The following is a 15,924-nucleotide window of genomic DNA, read 5'->3' as shown; positions in this document are numbered from 1 at the left end:
AGCCAGAAGGGGAAGGAATGTAGAGGTACTTTTATTCATAGGTAATTGGCAGCTTGGATAGCTCCTTTTTATACTTTTCTAATGGGTGCTTGGTATTTTTATTATCACCCCAGCATGGCCTGACCTGGTACAGTAGGGAAAGCACCAGCACAGAAAGTTTGGGACTTGGATTAAACCCATTAAAATCAGAAACAAACTAAGCTAAAAATTCTTTCATGACAACCAGTGAAAAGGAAAATAAAGACAGCAAGAGATGAGATGTAATATATAATTATTATATAGAAAGAATTGATTCCTTTTAATTAACTCTTTATCAATGCTGAATGCATTCAACACAATTGGAAGTACAATAATATTTAATATTTCACCCACAAAATTCAAATAGTGCAGGAGACACTGAATGCCAGAGGATTGGTACAGCTACTGCAACTGTATTTTATGAAAAACAAAACACTTTAGTGCTTCCATGTCACTGTTTCAGTAAGCTCAGTTTTAAATTACAGTGTTTTTCCCTTTGTAAACTGGAGGGTTACAGACCTAGAAAAGGGGTCTCTCACTTTCAACATGACATTTAGTAAAAAAAGTTACAAAACCCATCAGCTTTTAATAAAGAAACACCCTGGAATTCCTCAGCCAAGCTTGGAGCCAATAAAGGACTTCAACCAAGGAAGCAAAATGTCTTCTCCAAATGTCATCATTCTGTTAATCCACAGTAATGTCAGCAAATTCCACGGAAATAACCTGGGACAGCCCAGGAATGAGGAGGAGGGAATGCTCCCTTCACCTTCTGAGCCCCCAAAGTCTCTCAGGCAGCAGCTTCAAGCAAAGAGAAGGCTACAGCACAAAATGCAGCAGCAATTCCCCTCAAAGGTACCATCAGATATCTCAAGAAATGATTCTGAGTCAAATGGGGTCAGTGCATTATGATTTGGCTTTATAAAAACACCTTAATGCACACTACACTGAACACTTGCATGGTTCAGGAACAAGGGTTAAAATCCCTGTGCACTCCCTTACAGGGGACAAACACAGGCATTGAAAAGGGTTGCTAAAAATCCAGTTAAAAAAAAAAAAAAGGAAACATTTTATGAAAGAAATATTCCATCTGCAACTATTGGTGCTCCCATTTGATGGGCTGCTGATGTAAATCTAACCAGAAAAGATATAGATATATACTCATATATATATAAAAATCAAAACAGGCAGGTTTCTCCTTCCAGGCTGGAAAAAACTCCAAAATATATGGCATACTTAACCAATAAAAGGGAGCTAAGCTTTACCCAAGCCTTTCATAATGCACTTCATGAAATATTTTTTTTCCTTTTAAAAGAACCACTGGTATTAAATAGAGCTTTTTCTTTACATACAGTATTGGTATATACAAAACAAATACAGAACAGACAGACACACAAAAAAAAAAAAAACCCAAACCCAAAAAAGTGACTTTAATAGTCTTGAAGCTCAGGAATATTCTGGTAGAGGTCCAAAGCCTCTGGGTTTGAGAAAGCTCCCCGCTGCTCAACTTCTTTCCCTGCAATTATTTGCTTCACAGCTACTTCCACTTTCTTCCCATTTACTGTATACTGAAAAACAAAACCAGCAAAGATAAAATTACTTTTTTTTTCATGTAGTGGTTTTATGAAAATATTCATGAAACCCCCCACCAATTCCAGAACTCTATCAAAACTTAGCAGAATGCCTTCTCTTTTGTTCCACTTGAAGCACTTTCTTCTGAAAAATCACTTGAAGAGTAGGTAGAATTCAAAGAGTTTGTGTCAGTTTATTACTCCTACTGGCAATTCTGTGAGAACATGATCAAGCTCCAATATAAAACAACAAAACCACGGTATAAACACTAAAAATATTTGGTTTTTATGTTCTGACACATCCAATGTTCAAACAGTTTTCAATTTTTTAAGGGTGGACTCAAAAAACAAAGCTCAACTGCACTGGAAGAGGAAAACCAGGATTTTCTTATCTGAACTGGGCAGTTTTTCTAAAAGGGTGAAGTGAAACTGAGCTTAAATGGTCCTCTACAGTTAAACATTTCCAAACAAACCATAACAAATAAAATCAACTGGAACCAACAGAGGCTTCACCTCCACTTGTGAATCCCACGAATTCTATTACATTGTGTGGCTCAAAGGAAGGACTCTGCAGAATAAAACCCAAATTCTTCTCTCAGAATCAGAGCCCTGTCATTTCTGACCCAGAAGGAGGATGTGAGCAGGAGCAGCCCAGGCCTGGCTTGGGGGATCTCTGGTTTTAGAGGAACCAAAGCTTGCTGAGCCCCTTCCTGGTGCTGGTGCCACTGAGATTTTGGGGGTGGCAGCTTGGAAAAGCTGACACACAAATCCCTCCTTAACATTCCTGCTTGCTCTGGGACCTGCTCAGTCTGCTGGGGGAGGAACCCAGGCTGGTCCTGGCTCCAAAGCCACTGAGGCTCCTGAGTGAGCTCCAGGCACCCCCATTTATCACTGAGATCATTCCCAACAGGTGGAATAATCCTCAGCACACCCTGACATTACTGTCTGGATACAAGAAATTCAGCTTTTCCTTATTAGATCGTGTGTAACCCTGCCCCCTCCTGAGCCACCTTCACCTCTCTCCTCAAAATGCAGCAACCTAATTCTCACACATGCCCAGAAACCACAACAGCTCCGTGGCCTGCAAGGGAACTGCCTCCTTTAAAAAAAGATAAGGCTGTTCCAAGTAAATTAATTTACTTCAATCAGTAAATCCTGTGATTTACTGATTGAAGTAAATTAATTTACCTGGTACATGATGACCAGAATGTTTATCTGGGCAGGACAGAACTGGACAGGCTCACACTATGTTTTAAATACTAAATATCCTACTAAAAGCAGGTTTTGTGCTGCAAAATCACCTCAGCACAGCTGTACTGTTTCTACCAGAACACAGTGTCAGGATCAGACTGTTTTCAGATGGGGAGTCAAGCACAGCTCCAAAAGTAGCAGAAAATAGGCAGTTTCCCTTCCTTCCAAGCTAAACTTTTAAAGAAAGATGAGAGACAGCTTTGATCACTTCACCACTGGCAGATTTACCTGAAAGGTAATTAAAATTCACTCAATTCAGTCAATGTCTGAGCTAATTAATGATCTAGGCAGGCTCTCCTGAGGGGCAGCCCATCCCAAGCACCACCCTGCTGTACACTCAGGTGACCCACACAGTGCCCAAGTTCAACACTCCACAGAGAAGCTGAGCTGCAGCCCAGAAAATGGGAACTTTAGGGAATTCTACACTCATGCAAAGACATTTTGAGCCAAGGACTCAAAATCTGCCAACAGCATCCTGAAACAAAATTAACTCAAGAGATCAGGACCAGATTCCTCTGTGGACCACACAGTGTTGCTGAGCCCTAGAGCACTTCCACATGGAAACCTACATTGGCAGGAGAGGGGCACCAGGTTTAAATGATGGCTCTGAAGTCTCAAGTCTTTTGTCTGGACACACTGAAGTCTATGTGCAAATGGAGTGGGGAAAACCACACTCTGCACCCCCATAATGCTGCTGAGAGGCACAGGAACATCAGAGAGGGCTGTAAAACAGATATTCCAACTAAGGAGTTCACACAAAGAGCTCCAACAGACTGAGCATGAACAATCTTCAGCTGCACAAATTTCTCCTCCTGAACAAGCACAACAATTTCATTTTAATTACTGTTACAGTTAAGACAGTGATAGAGCTCCATTTAAGTGGCTAAACAGATGTAAAAGGGAAATGTTTTACAAGATGATCATCTGAATTTGCTGAGTGCTCTCAGCTCTCCTAAGAAAGTCACTCGTAACAGGAAAGCAAAAACAAAATATGCTTATGGATAGCCAGAAAAGATAAAGTTAAATGACCTTTTTAATATTTTCTCTCAAGAGGTTTAAGAACACACTATTGAGAAAAAGCAACCCATTTAAAAAACAAAAACCACGCTTAGCTGAAGAGGAGATGAAAAGATGTTGCTAGGCAACATAGACAAACTATTTATAAAGCTCGAATACACTTTTGAGATGCTAAAATTTCCACGTATGTGGGTTTGAAGAGCAGTGACAACTGCTCCTTAATTACTATTCAAGGTGACAAAGAAAACAGCAGGCAGCCTTTTCCCTGACATACCGGGATGCCTTTGGTTTCCAGGATGAGGCTGGGGACGTGCCTGGCGGAGAGCGCCACGCGGATGGCGTCCTGGATGCGCTTCACCAGGCTGCGGCTGAAGGCGTGGCTGGAGGCCATCTTCAGGAACAGGATCACCCTCTCCTCGCCATCCTTGTTGTACTGGGGGACACACAGGCTGTCAGACACCTCCTCGAAGGCTTCCACTGCAAAAGGAAGCTCTGTTAGAGCTGGGGGTTGTATTTGCGGGGTGCCCCGATGAAGGGAGGAATGAGGAATCTGACTCCATGTTCTCAGAAGGCTGATTTATTATTTTAAAATACTACATTAAAGAATACTAAACTAAAGAATACAGAAAGGATACTTACAGAAGGCTAAAAAGATAATAATGAAAACTTGTGACTCTTTCCAGAGCCTTGACCTTGACTGGCCAATGAGTCAAAACAATTCACAACAAACCAATGAAACAATCTCCAAACACATTCCACATGTGAGCACAACACAGGAGAAGCAAATGAGGTAAGAATTTGTTTTCCTTATTCTCTGAGGCTTCTCAGCTTCCCAGGAGAAAATCCTGAGGGAAGGGATTTTTCCAGAAGATGTGACTGCCCCAGCTGGGGTTTGAGGAGTGCTCTGGACGCTCAAATAAAAACATCCCCTCCCCTGTGTGGGCAAAGGGAAACTGGCACCCTCTGCCTGGGTTAAGCTTCGCCTCTGCCTGCTCTGGAGTTTCAGCTCTTATGTGAAAATCCAGGTTCAAGGACCACAACAAAGTTTCCTGTTACTTTTGGGGTAGATAAGGTTTTGCACAAAGCCGTTTGCTCTGGCTCTCCCCACTGCAGCACACACAGGAGACAAAGTCCTGGTGGCACAAGAACAAGGAGGCAGCAGCTCCTCGAGGCTCAGATCAGCACCTCTGCAGGGACAGCTCCCCCCCGTCACAACACAGCCTTTGAAATACAAAGCACAAGCTTAAGAACTAGTTCTAATTATTGGGAAAGGTACAATAAAAACAATGTCAAGAGCTTGCCTCAAGGGAAAGAAGAAAAGCCTGACAGCTTAGGGGAAAAAAAGAAAAAACCTGCTCCATAAAGTGTTGGTTTTGTATATCCCAAGGAGTCACCTCCCACCCTACAGATACTTCAGGAAAGCAACCAGTTTCAAGTTTACAAAAATCAAATTTTACTGCTACTAACATACTCTGTACTGTCTCATTTGAAAAACAGCAAGGTCTTTCTTTCTTAATCCTTCTAAACAGCTTTGTAATGCTTATATTTCAGATTTAAGACAATGTCATAGCTGGAAGAGGTGGAAAGTTGATTTCATACCTATGTTATAGATCTCAGAACTTCCAAATCTTACTCCATTTGGATTTAATGTACCATCACTGAAAAATCACAAAAAAAAAAACCAGAGAAACATTAAAGTGTGATTACAGCTTGATCAAGAGGAAAAACTGATGTAATTAAGCAAGTCTCTCTAGTGAAAGCAAAACCACATCAGAAACAGAATTTTAAGGTAATTTGAGTCAAAAAGGCATTTTACTCATTAGAATGAATCTGTACAGAGAACAGCAACATTAATTCACCCAACTTTGTTTCAGACATGAAACGCTTTGTTGAAATGCAAACAGTAAATTCAGCCTCAGGTGTGATCCTGAATGTCTGTGCTCACTGACACAGGCACAACTTCATACCTGACCTTCTGTGAGGAAGTTTTGCTGTAAAACAAGGTGGTGGCAAAGCCAAGAGCACAACAGTCCCCCAGTCCACCACCCTGAATGTGCTGCACTCTCAATCCAAACTCCTGGGACCATTATGAACCATGGGACACAAAACCAAGTCCAGTCCAGTCTTGTGTTCATAAATACAAAATGAGCTCCCTTCCCTCAAATCCGGCTGCTCTGATTAATTTAAGGGTTGAAACCCACAATATGAGATTCAGTAAAATGAATATAAAGCTAACAAGGGTGGCAGAACCATGTGCATTTTACTCCTAGGTGAAGAGTGCCAATTGCAACACTTGTTTCCCCCCAGCACTCCCACCAGAACCCTGTACCTGCGACCCAGCATGACAATTCCTCCAGTCTTGGGGTTAATTTTGCAGTAATCACCATGGGCCCAGACACCTGGTGGGGAATGGCAAAGGTTAAGCAGGATTTCCTCATCCAGTCACTCAGCTGGCATGAACTGAGTGAAATACACAGAAATACAGCTGATATTCTCCCCCCAGCCAGGGTAACAGCACTGAGCTGCACCAACAATCCACACCAGAGTTATGTAAGAACCAGCACACCCAGGGGCAGCTCAGAAATCAGGATCAGACCCCAGGTTATCATCTGATGGCTTGTGTGCAGGACTACACAGCATTCCTGGCAAAACCAGCTGCTCTCAATACCTCAGTTTGAATTACTGGAAGCATCTTCCACAGAAGTAACAACATTCCCACCTCCATTCATTTTCTTTCTTGATCCATTTTTTATTATGCACATTTTTTTTAATAATTCTGTAAGAAGCTTTCTGGGCTTGTGTAATAGGTATCAACAACTCCCTAGAGAGCTTTTGTGCTCACTGTTCTTTGTCTTAATGCAAAACCAGGTTGGACTTCTCAGTATTATTTAAGATTGATACTGCCACAGCAGCCTGCCAAAACCAGAAGTACAACCCAATTCAAGTTTTTCTGAGGAAAAACACCAACCTCAATTATTTGCACATAAGACCATTTTCCCAACTTAATTGTTACCATCTCAAGCCAATTTACAAGAAAAGACAGAAAAGGGGTCCAGACAGAACCTCAGTGATTTCAGTCTTAAAACTGTCACACAGATTATTTTCTTTTCTGTTTACTGCTGTCAGGCTTACATGCAGACTGCAGCTTCCACATTCCTCACTTTTCCTGGGTGATTATCTCCTGCTACATATCCTGACTTTTCTTGTGATAAGTCCCACACTGTACCATTGCTATTTATTTAAAAAAAAGTTTCCACATCCATAAAAACAGCAGCTGGAGATCCTGCTCCTAAAAAACTCCAGGGGGTTTTGGCATTGCTGTGCCATAGCAGGAAGAGCCCTGGATGAGCAGAGTCCTCCACAATTACTAAGAAAAGCCTCTGGTCCACTTTATCCTGTAGCAGGCTAAGGCTGCATATCTGAGGCAGCAGATATTTAATATATATTTAATCCTCATGCTAATGAGGCAGCAGGTCAGCACTTTTCCCTTGGGATTGACTCCTCCAGGCAGGCAGGAGCAGCCTGGCAGAGGTGCAGCAGCACTCACTAATTGCTGACTGCTCCCTGCCCTGTCCAGCTCTCACCTGTGCCAAGCAGTCTGTGCCTGGGACAGGCAGAGCTGCCAAAGGAGAGCAGCAGCCAGACTGGATTGGAGCTTTGCAGAGATCCTTGCTGCTTTTATTTGGATCTCTAGTCACAACAAAGCACAGAAAACAGTGAGGTGTTATGAAATGTAACAGCTCACCCTGGAAATTGGGACTCAAAGCTGCACCTGTGGCTGTCACTGGGCAGCAGCAAATAAACCTGGGCCTTCCCTTACAGTCTGCACCCTCCAAAGGCCTTGATGACATACCTGGGAATTTGGAAAAATAAGCTTTTCTGTATTTGCTGCCATTCTCATCGTTCCAGAAGTGTGTGGGCTGGCAGGGAATGGGCTTGGTGCAAACCAGCTCTCCACTTTCACCCCAAACTGGCTTTCCTGTTGACAAAAAAAACCTGTTTTCCACATTTCCTTTCTGTAAATGACAGAGTAACAAAGCAAAGAGCATCTACACTTACTACCTGTTGTTAAAGTTAAGATCACCTTGCTACTGTGTTTTCAAAGTGTGCACAGTATTCTTGATCACAGTTACCTTCATCATTCCATGCTTCCACAGCCATTCCAAGATTTCTGGCCTGAATTTCTCCTTTGTAAACAGGAACTGTAACGTTGTGACCCATGAAACATGAAATTATATCTGTTCCACCTACAACAAAAGAAATCCATTTAGAATATACAATATTTTTTGGGAAAAGCCAACCTGAAAATTACACAGGAACACTGGAACTGCCAACCTTTGCCAAAGGCTTCTGATCCACACTAAGCAGCACAGAACAAACAGCATTATCTAGCATGTTGTGACTTTTATTAAAAGGTTTTCTTCCTTACTTTATATATCTTGTTATATGTGTGCATGCCTTTCATGCAGAGCTATCCCTTAAGGCATAACTTCTCTCCTTCCAACAGTCTCCTTAATCTCATCCAAGGAAATTTCCATTCATAGGAGAGAGAAAACAAACAGGGCCTGCTTTATGGACTTCAGATATTTACAGAATTACTTAGAAATGTTTTTTTTTTTGTTTTCATTAGTTTCAAGTAACCAGTCAAGCTTTTATACCTTATCAGCATGGGAAGAGGGGAGCCAGGCCTTTAGGATGAACAGTTATCTTAAGAAAAATAGATACTGTCAAAGTGCTTACTTAACTGGAATATTTATAGTCTTTCTAGGACTTTATGGAAGAGAATTAAGACACAAATCAATCATGTTATCTCTTCTCAAAAATAGGCTTCTGCTTTTCAGTCTATTAATGTCTGTAGTAGCAAGTTCTAGATTCAGCACTACTCTTACTGAGCCCAGAGTCTGAGATAGCTTCAGTAGCAGAATAGTCACATTTTAAAAATCAAACTGAGTTAAAAAGCTCTTTGAAAAAGTCAGGCCTTGTTACAAAGCAGAATGAGGAGTGCTGGGCTGGACCTTATGTGAGCAGAAGTTGCCTCAGCCAGCACTGCTCACAACAAACTGCACAGCATGGGGGCTTGATATTTCTCTAATTATATAATCCACAAAAAAATCCATCTGCAGTGCCAATTACTTGGCACAAAAGAACTGAAATGGGAACTCTCCAAGAGGTATTTTCTGCTAAAGTCAGCTAAATGCAGAACAGTATGTTCTGTAGGTTAATAGACTCTGCTTGATCTCACCCTGCCACCCCTAAGGACAGCCAGTCAAAATAAATGATCATACTTAAAATCCAAAACATCCACCAAAACCACTTTGGAGTGTCTGAGTTTCATTATGGCACAGTGAATTATGCAGAAAACCTCAGCACTAAAGAGACAGCTCATTCCACTTTAACTACAACCAATCCCAAATGATCCAAAGCTTCCCAAACAAGCAGGAGGGAGCTGCACAGGCAATCAGAGAATTCCTGAGATGCTGCAGCATCAAAGCCTCACCTGAAATGGATCCCAGGAGGACACTGCTTTTTATGTGTTTGTAGACATACTCATAGCTTTGAGATTTGAGAGGTGATCCTGTAGACAGGATAGTGTGGAGTGTTTGGAGATTGTGTGTTTCACCTTAAAAAGGAGAAAAGCAAAACACAGGTTAAGGCAGAATTTCTCCAAGTGTTTGGAACTGTTTGTCACTACAATCCAGAATAATTACACAAAGGGCTGTGACAAGACAGAGCCAGAACCAGGAGAGGAAAGGTAGGAGGGAGGACAGAAGGGATTCACCAGCTTTTTGAAGCTTACATGGTTTTAAATTTTTCTGTTCTAGCACAGCCAGCCACTTTGCACCCGTTCCAAGGATGGTGATCCTAGAGGGAAAAGAAGTTTACATGTTTTGCATATTTAAATATGCTAAGATTCTAAAGACCTGCAATTCCCACTGCAGTGAGGAGAGGCTGTTACACACTCTGTATGTGGATTAGACAAACAATGCAGCCTCCCTGAGCTTTCCAAGTGCAAGGCACATCCTTTTGAACTATCAAAATCAGTCAGATCAAATGTCATCTCTGCAGCTTTGAAACTTTTAACTCTATCTTTAAATATTAAGCAAAGCTTTCCCATCTCCCAGAGACATTTACTTACATTTGCAGGAATTTGTAACTGCAGAACACTCCAAAGACATCACAAAATGTTATCATGTTTACTTTATTGATGGGCCATAATTACCCAAGAGTGCCTTGGTACAGGCAAACTTTGCCATTTCAGGGCACAGATTGACAAAAAATTCCTCTGGGACAGCAATCAGTGATTTTCTGGTGATACCTGTTCAGTTTCCAGTGGTGAAAGCCTGAGCTGCCCATGCCTACATGAACAGGAAACTCAGCTCAGCTGAACAATTCCATCCTGCCCTTGCCAAGGGTATTTAGAGCTCCTCAATGCAATAGAATTAAAACCTGGTTTCTGCTGATTCCTTTTACATGACAGCAATAAACTCACTCAAGAGAATGCAGAGCTAGATGAGGATAAGGGACAGAGCACAGAGCATGGGTAATACCAACAATAAATAAGATCCTGCTAGGCTGGGTTTTCCTCCAAAGGCAGGATGGGAGGTAGGACACTGCTCCAGGCAAGGAGAAGGGGATATTTCAGCACTGCCAAAAGGGGATCTCCTCCCTTGCCATGCTGGTGGAAGACTCCCCTCAGGTAGGAACAGGCTCCTTGCACAAAACATCAGTGCACAGAGCAATTTACCAGGCACACAGAGTGGTTCAGACAGGAAGGAACCTTAGAGATCATCTAGTTCCAATCCCTGCCTGGGGCAGGGAACCTTCCAGCATGAGACCCCCAGCCCAGTGCTCCTCAGCTACCCTCTGAGCCAATCCCAATAACTATTTTTACTCTTGTGTAACATCTCACTTTCCCTCCATGCCTCAAACCAGTGCTTATTTTACATTAGAATACAAAATGCTTCTCTATTTTAAGCTCTTTGACACTTCCTCTACAGCACATGTAGAGCCAAATCTCCCTTTATTTCCTTCCAAATGCTCCATAACTGCATTTAGCCACCATCCCCCAGCTCACAGATCACTAATGGCTGTCCACTTGAGTCATGCCTGCCACGCAGGATGAGATATCCTGATGATCCCCTGAGAATATGCTCTCTGAAGGAAAGTGTGGAGTATCTTCAGAGAGAAGGTAATCTTCACATGTTGGAGCCTTTTTTTTAACATATTTAACATATGAGTGAGCTGGGAACAGACTGCATGATGAAGTAGCACCCAGATGGCCACCGCTTTTAGCGCCAGATTACAAAAGTGAGACATGCAGACACATTTATCTTCACTTGCTTTTGGCATGTGGAGACAATGCTTAAAAATAAGCTGGGTTGTTTCTCAATTCTCATTTTTTTTTGCCTGTTGTTCCACCAGGGTTTCTTTGGGGGTGAAGCATGGCTGAAGTTTGTGGGTTTCTTTTGTACTTTTTACTGGAAGCATTTTGACTTGGCATTAAGCTTCAGTTATAATAGCCAGAGACAAAATGTCAGTCTTTAAATATTACATGTCACAAAAGACAGTGAAGTTTAAATTATTAATGATGCAGACTCAGAAAGTGAATCTTTTGTCATCCACTTTCCACCACAAACAATTTTAATTACCAATTTAAAATGACACTCATTTTACTGGTAATAAAATTCAAATTTACTCTTTACATGCAGCTGGCAAAATAGGAAAGTAACAAAATTAAAAAAAAATTAAAGTTTAACAAAGTGCACAAAGCTAAATGCAATCACAGGGTTTTAGAAGTGTTTATCTGCTACCTGCCATTTCTCTAAGCTTCAAGAAAGGGTGCTGTGAGCATTTTCAGGCACAAAAAAAGGCATAAAACAATTACTGAACAGCTTATCAGTATGACTTAGGCATTATAGGTCAAAAAGCAAAATATGAAAATATAAGCAGCCCTGCTGAGCCTTTCCAGTCAATTTATGTCTTTAAGTCCAAGTTCTCTATTAAAATCTTAGGTTGAGCTCCTTGAAAAAAAGAGTTCTTATTTACTAAGTTCTGAGTGTGCTGAGAAATTACTCTTCAGATTGCTCCCAATTACTGCTTTTTGAAAAGGCTGCTCTTGAAAACTACTGAATCCAAAGTCTTTGTTTGCCTGGAATTCTAATACCTGACTCCAATTTGAAACAATCAGCTCTTGGTCTCTCCTCCTCTCTCAGAAAATGTTTTAGTACAAATTTTTCAAAGCAGTTCCACCCAGGGCTGAGGCAGAAGATAAACTGTGTCATGCTGTGCACGAGCTCCTGCCCAAGGGAACAGCACCTCCAGAGAGGCTGCTCGGGGCAGGGTGACAGTGGGACAATGCCACCAGCCTGGATTTAGCCCTGGATACATACCCTAGTCTGTCAGTCAGGTCCCAGAGCACATTTGGGGAAGGAATTAGAGGAGATCCATCATACAGGACCACTGAAGCTCCTGTAGCAAGTGCAGACACCAGCCAATTCCACATCATCCAGCCAGTCTGGAGGAGAGAAGAAACCTCCATGAGTTGGTCCGTGCCTGCAGCCCCAGCAGTGCTGTCAGCTGGCACAGGAGCTGCAGCCAGCCCTACAAGGATGCAGAGCTTGGCACAAGCTGGACCCAAGCTCGATCCCTGCCCTCATGCAAGAGGTGCCACCTTCCCCTCCACTCCCCCTGCCTGAATTTCTCCTGCTGTTCAAGCCACAGCAGTGATTTTAAATCACATCAGCACTCAGGCTGCAGCTCTGCTCATCCTCTCACCTGTCCCAGGCTGCTCAGCTGCATGTTCCTGATGGATGTTGATCTAAGTGATGCCTCCCAACACCTAATGAGCTGGGGATCCCATGGCTCCCTGCACACACAGCTTTAGAGCAGGAGCCAGGACAAGGCAGAGACAAGGCAATTACCATGATCCCTCCATGGAGACACTGCAAGCTGACTAGTCATGTTAAAGTTCACAAGGGAACTCATGAGGAAAGACATCAGCCTTCTCAAAGTGCTACAGTCACAGAAGGCTTAGCCATCATTTTTCTTGATCACAGCATTAGAGAAAACACCTCCCACCACATCACTGAACTCCACACAGATGAGGGTCACCCCTTTTGCTTTATCAAGCTTGGAGCTGGGCAGCTTCTTTCCTCACAAACAAACCACAGACATAAATTCTCATCTTGAGTATGACCTAGCCCTGCAGGAAGGTGGAATCTGATTTGTAGGTGATATTGATGAGCCAGCTTGATCAATAAACCTAAGAGACTAAAAATCAATCCATTTTCCTCAGCAGTTAGGTCAGAAACATTTAACATGGGTTTGACCTTTCATCAGAAAGGTCCCTGCTGCATTTTATTATTTCACCCAATTTTTTTTATAAACTCAGACAGGACAATCCCTTGCAGTATAAGAATTTAAACACACAAAGAAGTGTACTTGGGGATTTGTATGACAAATTGTCCCATCTTTACAGGAAAAAGATGTTACAGTGTTTCTAAAAATGCCTGAAGCCCCACTTGCCGTTGTGTAGTACATAATCACATCACTGCTGCTCATGTTGCCATGAAGAATGTGCTCCTTCAGGTGCTGGATGAGGGTACCCTGCAAAAAGAAAGGAAAACACTAGAAGCAATGAAAAAGCAAAACTCTGACAGCACATTAAGACTTAAAAAACACTAACAGTCAATAGCTTGCAGGATGTACTGCAGGATTAAAGCAAGTATTTCCTTCAACTCCAACTGAAGCAAATCCCAGGGCCTATCTAACAGCAGCAGCAATTGCATTCTCCATTTTCTCACATAACTTTTCAGCCTCTCTCATTAGACCTCAGCAATTCCCACTGCACATCACTTTTAATCCATGGAATAAACAACTCCCTTCCCTTCCAACTCCACACAGCCATCAGTTGCAGAGTGCTCCATGCAGACCCTAATTTTAACAGCAGGCTTTCAGCAGCCAGCCTTTCCAAGAGAAGCCCTTTGACAGTTTCATTTTCAGTGAATTTGGGCAATGGGAGGGGTGAAGGACTGAGAGCTGCCATAAACTGCAGCAGCTGCTGAACATTAGCACCATGTGTCCAAATTATCTTATCTATTAACATCTAGGAGACAAAAGACCTGACAGCACAGATCTCTTGTAAACACTGGAGTGACTAGAAATGTGAAATGTCTCACTGCTCAGAGCATCAATATTAATAATCTCCTGAAATGTATTATTTCCTTTTGTTGGAAATGCTGCTAAACCACTGTCCTGATCATCATTAAAGCACCACTCGCTAGGATAAATAAATTTACAGACTACTTCATTAAGTCACTTCACTGCAGTGACAAATTAATGTAGCCAATGTTAAAATAAAATATGGATTTTGCATTTATGCAAGGAGTCATAGTGAAACTATTAAGAGCCTCATAAGCGTGAAACAAGATTTACACTGAAAGAAAACAGATTACAGATAAACATTCAAAATGAAAAAGGAGAGTCATAAAACTGGCACATGCTTCGGGAGAAAAAGCAGAAAACATTAAATAAAAATAAAGGAGTAAATCTTATTTTCACTTCACTGCTCAAAGGAACCAGGTCTGAATTCACCTACTGCTGTTGGAACACTCTCAGCTGTCACAACGCTGCCATCTAGCTACAGCTGCCATCTCCTACAGCTGAAAACCACCCAAAAATCGGGAATTGGAAACACTGTGGCAAACTGAACTGCTAAGGCTGCCAAAAGAATTGCAGGTGTTTACATAATTACTGCATTTATAAAGGAAAGCCCATTGTTCCTGCAGGAGATTTTGAAAGAGCCACACAAAACAGCAAAATTAAAAGTTACATTCAATTCAGATAAATACTGGTTTTCTTTTTCCTTCGTTTCATTTTTGCTACTTCAGTTTTGGAACCAAAAGGGGATTTTTGAGAATGGTTTTAGGTATAGGCTATGAACCAGTTCCCTGCAAAACCTGGTACTTCTCAAGCTGGAAACAAAAGGACCAGGGAGAAGGCAGAGCTGCTCTAAACTCACAGCCCAAAACGCTCTCTTGAGTTAATTTACAGGATGCATTTATTTACAGGACTTTTACAACCAGAGCATTCATCACTTCCCACCAGATCTGGCAGCTGATAAAACTCCCTGGTCTGCTGAAGTGCTGAACATCTGGAGTGTGAGCACAGCTGTGCAGAGCCCCAGCAGGGCAGGGGGAGCAGGGCTGGGCACTGCCACACTCCAAGGGCCAGGGCAGCTCCTGGGGCTGGGCTCTGAGCAGCCAACAGCCCCTGGGGGATCTGCAGCACTGCAGAGGTTTAAACCCAAGTCCTTGAGATGGATAGATGGGAACTGAAGAGGATTTTAGCTCCAAATTCTCTCCTTAAATAGCTGGGAACAGGGAATAACTAAAGGGGCCTGGTAGGAATGAGGCAAGAAGAACCACCAATGTTTTTAGGACTGAAGAATAACAATTACTAACGTTGATCTGCAGCACACCCAACTGGTCAAAACTACACAGCTTTGCTTCCAGGATCAAAAAGAAACCCTGCTCCTCTGAGCCACCATTTTTTATGTCATCTCCCATGCCCTGGCTTCATTTTCTTCATGTATGTATGTCATTTCACTGTGTAGCAAAAAAACAGACCAGAAACTTACTGCAGAATTAGATAAACTGGCTTGTGAATTTAAAGTGAGCTGCCTGTTGGCATCTAAAATCAGTACAGTAACAAAACAGCATTGGAGCACACTATAAATAACAATAATTGAAATGTCTTCACCAAAATGTCATCTCTTCTTGCTGTTTTCACTACCAGAAACACATTTGGTTTAAACTAAAGCTGGAAAACAAAACAAAGACAGTAGGCTAATTCTGCCTTTTTTTAAAAATCAAATCAATGCAAATCATCCTATTAATTCCAGTGGAAACAAGATTAAGCCTAGAACAAACAGACAAACCCAATCAAGTGTGTAAAAAATATCTAGAGAATTTATTTGCATGGACTTTGTGTAGGCCCTATTCAAACACTGAGGGCCCTAATTCAACAATTGGCTTTTCAGCCAGAAGTGCTAGCACCAGAAGAGAAAAAA

At 42.0% G+C, this 15,924-nt stretch overlaps 1 protein-coding gene across 1 annotated transcript in view; it reads right to left on the bottom strand.

Annotated features, from left to right (window-relative positions):
- Positions 1-266: 266 nt before the first annotated feature.
- The window catches only part of AACS (acetoacetyl-CoA synthetase), a 36,194-nt gene continuing 20,536 nt past the window's right edge, over positions 267-15,924 (bottom strand). Inside the window, exons 9-18 of the mRNA XM_009092495.4 lie at positions 13,380-13,460; positions 12,245-12,369; positions 9,652-9,716; positions 9,352-9,474; positions 7,988-8,101; positions 7,708-7,833; positions 6,184-6,253; positions 5,454-5,512; positions 4,129-4,331; positions 267-1,583 (exon numbers count right to left, since the gene is read on the bottom strand). Coding sequence (XP_009090743.2) covers positions 1,446-1,583; positions 4,129-4,331; positions 5,454-5,512; positions 6,184-6,253; positions 7,708-7,833; positions 7,988-8,101; positions 9,352-9,474; positions 9,652-9,716; positions 12,245-12,369; positions 13,380-13,460 — 1,104 coding nt within the window. The 3' untranslated portion in view covers positions 267-1,445. The remainder of the gene's footprint in view (positions 1,584-4,128; positions 4,332-5,453; positions 5,513-6,183; positions 6,254-7,707; positions 7,834-7,987; positions 8,102-9,351; positions 9,475-9,651; positions 9,717-12,244; positions 12,370-13,379; positions 13,461-15,924) is intronic.

This window comes from Serinus canaria, chromosome 15 (genome assembly GCF_022539315.1).
Source record: "Serinus canaria isolate serCan28SL12 chromosome 15, serCan2020, whole genome shotgun sequence".
Classification (NCBI taxonomy): domain Eukaryota; kingdom Metazoa; phylum Chordata; class Aves; order Passeriformes; family Fringillidae; genus Serinus; species Serinus canaria.
Note: the sequence above shows the minus strand (reverse complement) of the source record. Positions and strands in the feature narration are given on the sequence as shown.